The sequence below is a fragment of the Mus caroli genome, chromosome X (assembly GCF_900094665.2).
Source record: "Mus caroli chromosome X, CAROLI_EIJ_v1.1, whole genome shotgun sequence".
Taxonomy (NCBI): Eukaryota; Metazoa; Chordata; class Mammalia; order Rodentia; family Muridae; genus Mus; species Mus caroli.
In genome coordinates this window covers 84,597,981-84,604,283 of record NC_034589.1, presented here as the reverse complement: position 1 = coordinate 84,604,283, position 6,303 = coordinate 84,597,981, and the positions used below count along the sequence as shown (strand labels likewise).

Here is a 6,303-nt window from a genome sequence, read left to right as displayed (position 1 = left end):
CCTCAAGAGAGGAATGGAAACACAAAATGTGGTACATTTACACAATGGATAACTACTTAGCTATTAAAAACAATGAATTTATGAAATTCTTCGGCAAATTGATGTATCTGGAGGATATCATCTTTAGTGAGGCAACTCAATCACAAAAGAAGTCACTAGATATGCACTCACTGATAAGTGGATATTAGTCCAGAAATTTAGAATACCCAAGATACAATTTTCGAAACACAAGAAAATCAAGAAGAAGGAAGACCAACGTGTGCATACTTCATTCCTCCTTAGAATAGGGAACAAAATACCCATGAAAGGAATTACAGAGACAAATTTTGGAGGTAAGACAAAAGGATGAACTATCCAGAGACTACCCCCACCCTGGGATCCACCCCATAATCAGCCACCCAAACTCAATACTATTGCTTATGCCAGCAAAATTTTGCTGAAAGGACCCTGATCTAGCTGTCTCGTATGAGCCTATGCCAATGCCTGGAAAATACAGAAGTGGATTCTCAGTCAGCTATTGGTTGGATCACAGGGCCACCAATGGGGAAACTAGAGAAAACACCCAAGGAGCTGAAGGGGCCTGCAACCCTATTGGTGGAACTACAATATGAACTAACCAGTACCCACAGAGCTAGTGTCTCTAGCTGCATTTGTAGCAGAAGATGGACTGGTCATCACTGGGAAGAGAGGCCTCTTGGTATTGCAAAGTTTAAATGCCCCAGTACAGGGGAATGCTAGGGCCAAGAAGTGGAAGTGGGTGGGTAGGGGAGCAGGGTAGGGGGAGGGTATAGGTGACTTTTGGGATAGCATTTATAATATAAATAAAGAAAATATCTAATTTAAAAATAGAAAAAATAAGAAGAGAATTGAATTGAGTCACAGAATTCATCTACATGTTTTTTGATTGTGGATGAAATGTGATAGGATGCTTTAAATTCTTCCCAAAACTGAAGTGTTTACTCTCCACCAGGATGGAATATATTTCCTCTCAATCTGAGACAGAATCAGATTTTCCTCTATTAAATTATGTCTGTTTGTTTCAGTAAATATGTATGTATTATATATATATATATATATATATATATATATGTGTGTGTGTGTGTGTGTGTGTGTGTGTGTGTGTGTGTGTGTGCGCGTGTGTGTGTATCCAAGCACATACCTACTACTCCAGGTACTACTCCAGGGAAAGGACAAAGCTTCATTAACTTTCTCTAAGTTGATATTTGATGCATCCAGTTTTATTCCATAAAGATCCTACAGAAATCATGTTAGGAATAGTACTATATTGATACTTATACTTGAAATGTCTATTTAAAAAGAAGTACATTAACAATTGCTTTAGGATCAAGCTTAGCCCTTTATTCATGAAAATAGGTACTGAATTGCACTGGATTTTGTTTCCCTATGGTTACTATTTATAATGCTGAAGTTTTGTTAAATCTTCACAGAAATGTTGAAAAGTTTCAATTTACTTTTACTTTAATCTGACTTTATCTTCCATAAACAAAATATACTTTAAACAAACTTCAGTTTATATAAAGAATGTCATTTCTAGATACTTTGTAAGTAGACTTTGCAATGAAACCTTTGTAGTTGTTTTTTATATAAAGTCTTTAGTAAAAATGATATTACTTTATCAAACACTTTAATCTTCCCAAACTATGGTGTTAAAGTAAGATGTTTTTGAAAAGAAGTTATCACACAGTTGCTGTTTATTTTATACTATGCATCTGTATTATGGGAAATTTGCTTCATATAAAACTGAGGCCTCTTACTCATTATTTTTGCTCTACATTCCATCATATCTAAAAGTTCATAGGAGAATTTTTTTTAAGTTGGATTATTCAGTTTGTGATAGTTATAGAATTTGAATTGAATTAGGAATTAAGGGACTCATATGATTTTATGAACTAAGATTAGGTCTTTTTGGGGGGTTCTTCATCTTCATCTTCATCTTCATCTTCATCTTTATCTTTACCATAAGGATCATCACCATTCTCATCATCAGTATAATATGGGTAATCCACTAAAGGATCCAGGCTGCTACAGTGTGACCTACTCATTCTGGTAGCAGAAGCATCCCCATGAGATGGATAACATTCAGAAGCTTCAGATGATTTTATCTTTTGGCCTTCTATTTCACTGTCACTTTCATTCATTTCTTTAATTTTCATACTTATGTCATAATGACTTGGAAAGTCTCTTCTCTTTGGTAAAATAGCCTCTTTTGTTTCTGTGATTCCTCTATGACATATGCCTGACTTGACTTTTAACCCCATGTCATTGGTACATATGCAATATATTTTCTGGCATACTACATTAAGTAAATTACTTCTATCTTGACATTCATTCTTCTTCTCCTCTTCATATTTTATTTTTAACCCTTTAAATGTCTGGACATACTCAATTGATTCAAAAGAAATAAAAAAGTTTTCCACAATGTTTGCAATAAGAGACTTGATGTTTTCTTGTCTTATAAATTCAAATAGATCAATAATAGCTGAATTTAACATATTATACCGATGTCCATTATGCATAAAAGCATTTACAACTGGTTCAAATAGGTTTTCCTTTATTATGTAAAGATTGTAAATTTCGTCTTTAAGACCAATTAACTTTCTCATAAACCGGAGAGCACACAAAATCAGAAATGTGTGCTTTGAAGTCATCAGCCCCAAGATTCTGTGGAGCAAGTTGTTATTCAAAATATAATTTTTTATATATGTTGAGTGGTATTGTACACAAAAAGTAAGTATTTCTATAACTACTTCCAGCAATTGTGCATTTTGATAATTATCAGGGCAGTTGTTAACCCTATCATTTGCATTTTCTTTTTCCACTGTGGTAGACAAAATTGGTGCTATGAGGTTATTTATGCAACGTGTATAGAAGAAATTGAGAAATTCCTTTTCTTCATATCCATTAGCTGTAACATGCATATTTTCTGGATTGAGAAGAGCACAAAGAGTTACTGGCAAAATGATGCCTTGTGAAAATCTAGGATCAGAATTATAGATCATTTGTTTGATCATTATATTAAGGAGAAGATCATCATCTTCAGTGTCCTGAGCTTCATCCAGTAGATACTCTCGGACAAAGCATGGGTTATATTCTACTAGATAAGGAAATATATCTAAAGCAGCTATTTGTATTTGGTAGTCATGCATGTGCACTACAGCTTTCAGAGCACTCATGATTCCTAGATTTATTAATGTCTTCAGTAATTCATGTTTCTCTAGATTCTCCAATATTTTAGCAAATGTACAGAATTCCTTGAAGAATAGTAACAATTCATGCTGTCTCTCATTACCTACAGTATTATCTTTTAACCGAGCAAGAACTTCAAGCAAAAAATTTTCATCATCCTGCAGCATGGTAATTATTTCAATTTTGTTATAAATAATCATAGTGTTAAGACCATAAAGAAGATTCGATTCATATATGGATGGTATGGGCAATACAATATCATGAACATATTGCATTCTGTAGGTCTGTTGTATTGTTTGCCTAAGTTGGAAGTGTGTTATTGGTAAAACTTCCTTGAATTTTGAATTTTGAGTCAAGAATTCCCTGTACTGCTTTGGGTGATCCAAAGCAGGGTCATATTCAAGGCATCCTACCATATCCATGAAAAATTCATCAGAAAACATGATGTTAAACAAACGTGCATTGTCTAGAAACAGGATTCCTTTAATTATGTTATTCAAATAGTATAAGCTTTCCATGTTCTTCAGCTTTTCACAGGTGTTGAAATGCTGTAACAGTTTTTTAATATAAACTCCTTTTTCCAAGACCAGCACCAGCCTTTCCTTGTGTCTTGGTGTTTCATGGACAAAAGTAAATAAATCTGCAATATTTTCAAGTGTATGGAGTTCACAGTTTGGCATCTCAACCAGATTCCAGATTGGCAGAAGTTCTTCAAAAGTTTCTAGATTATCAGTAAGTTCTTCTGTGATTTGTACATTTGGATCTTTACCTCGAACTTGGCAGATATCTTCCCAAATCTTTTGACAACCATTTGGTTCCTGGAAATGTATTGCCATACCATGGTTCTTAGTTTCAGACCAAATGATTATGTCTCCTCGTTGTTTGTGATAGGGCACATTAGGATGTATCTTGCACTCCATAATCAGTGAGCCATCTGATTCTGACTGAACAATCAGGCACACACCCTGGAGCTGCTCAATGTATTTGGATGAAATTTGACCTGCACCTATGCCTTTCCATTGCTCATCTTCCATCATAACATAGATTTTTACGCTATGAAGTTTGCCATCCATGATGATCTATGGCTCTTCCTTGCTAGGCCACTTCCTAGTGCAGACCTTGGCTTTTTGTCCTCTGTCTAGAAGCTGCTATCTCTCACTACCTTAGCAAGGAATGTCGATAATGGCACAATTCTGAAAAAAAAGTCACAAGAGAGCAGATTACTGGGTGTTAAATGAATGACAGAAGCTAAGAGAGGACCCAGACCAACATTATTATGATTACTGGGGGTGAAGGTCCTGATACTTATCATCCCTTCCTTACTTAACTATCACCAACATACCTCTCTCAGGAGCACTTGAATCACTGAGCCTCCCTTAGTTCTGGTAGAATACTGTGATTCTCCCAAGATTCTTCCTAAAAAGAATGTGCTTATGTAATAAATACTGTTAAAGGGACCAGCCTCCCCTACTTTAAAATGGAAGCATAGAAAGTACTATATGTGGTTTCTATAACATGTCTTGTTTCTCAAAAGTATATTCATTCATCAGAAGTGTTGTTCTTAGGTACTTAAGCAAAAGGAAATATCAATGTTTTGGCCAAGTCTATCCTTTGCCCTGTATGCCAATGAAAAGCTGGGGTTCATAAGCACACATACATCATCTATAGACAAGATGCCATCCCCAGAATCAGAGAAATATAATTGGGGTTATCTACAACACATATTCTTGTCCATCTTTTACTCTGTATCACATTCCTACATATTAAGGGAAGATTCCCCCCCCCCCCGGCAATCCATTCTTTTCAGTCTGAAGATTTATCTTCCAGTAGGTGAAACATTTTCTTAAATGTTTCCCTTTGCCTAATCATGAACTTTGTTATTGAGAACTGTGTCAAAAAGGAAGTAAATGAAAGTTTGCTAAGAATGAGAATTGACATTTAAATTTTTTTTCTGTTTGTTTTTTAAAATCATAGCTCTACTGTGTTTTGAACTTGCTACAGCCATTTCTGTTTGCCATGCTGGCCATCAGAAGTCCAGGACCCAACTCAAGCAGTGACCCTGTACTCAACCACAGGTCAGTGTGGATACATTACCAGAGAGGAAATGGAAACCAAGAATAATACAGTCCTTGAAAAATACGTAAATCAAAAAGCAAAGAAACAAAACAAGCCAAAACAAAACCCAGAAATTACCATCCAGACCAATTATCACCACAAACCCAGATGCCTAGGCACCAGTGTAGGAACCCAATCATGACCTTCAGGGCAATATGTCAGCACCAGAGTCCAGCTATGCTACTAAGATTTAGTATTGATACTTTTTTTTTTTTTTTTTTTGAATTCTGGATAGAAAGCACTTTAAACATGCTAGAGCCATTTCTGTGGAACTTTATAGTGCTAATGAGTGGTTCTACAAGTAAGCTATATTTCTAGCCTATATCTGTTCATGATAATGAACAGAAAAAAAGTAACCTCACAGTTGCTTTTCAGTGAGTAATAACATAACAGATTAAGTATATTTGAATATTTACCACATTTAAACAGCTTGAGAAGGCTATTACATTTTCGCCTAAAATTTCATAATAATCTAGCAATATATGTATATTAATAATCCCTCTAGAGTCAAAGAACACAAAAAGTAAATTCATTGTCAGAGTTCAAATATTTAATATGTCGAGAAATTCTAATTTGTGCATGTCTTTCTAATTCCAAAATTGGTTAAATGAGGAATTGAACTGCTATTGCTATCTTTTCTTGGCTTTCATTACACTCTATTTCACATTCCTCCCATCTATATAATTTGTAATCAACATTAAATAATCAAGACTAAATGAAAGTCACACATTTCCTGCTTTAGATTCACATCTGTGTATAGACAACTGAAAAATAGAAGCTTGGATATGGCAACTCTGTTAAATATAATTTTAATAGTGCCTAAGTTGATTTTTGATGTGACAGCAATTTCTACAGTTTTCTTTTTCAAGAACTATTTCTCCCAAATATTAACCCTGTTATTTCAAGAGAAAAACTGACAATTGACCAAATTAAGCACATATGAACTTGAACAGTCCTATCTGTAGTGTATACTTCATTTTC

At 34.7% G+C, this 6,303-nt stretch overlaps 1 protein-coding gene across 2 annotated transcripts; it reads right to left on the bottom strand.

Annotated features, from left to right (window-relative positions):
• Nucleotides 1-1,340: 1,340 nt before the first annotated feature.
• On the bottom strand, nt 1,341-4,585 carry LOC110287459 (protein PPP4R3C-like). 2 transcript variants are annotated; one of them, XM_021154073.1, is made up of 2 exons: nt 4,531-4,585; nt 1,341-4,400 (listed from the first exon to the last, which is right to left on the bottom strand). In XM_021154073.1, the coding sequence occupies exon 2, from the start codon at nt 4,278-4,280 to the stop codon at nt 1,917-1,919; it is 2,364 nt and encodes a 787-aa protein (XP_021009732.1). In that variant the 5' UTR covers nt 4,281-4,400; nt 4,531-4,585; the 3' UTR covers nt 1,341-1,916. The 2 variants fall into 2 exon arrangements, with proteins under 2 accessions (XP_021009732.1, XP_021009731.1); XM_021154072.1 differs by having other exon boundaries at nt 1,917-4,400; nt 4,550-4,583.
• Between the last annotated feature and the right edge of the window lie 1,718 nt (nt 4,586-6,303).

Excerpts from the sequence above, each read along its gene's own strand:
- LOC110287459 (XM_021154073.1), bottom strand. The coding sequence starts at position 4,280 with ATGGATGGCAAACTTCATAGCGTAAAAATCTATGTTATGATGGAAGAT.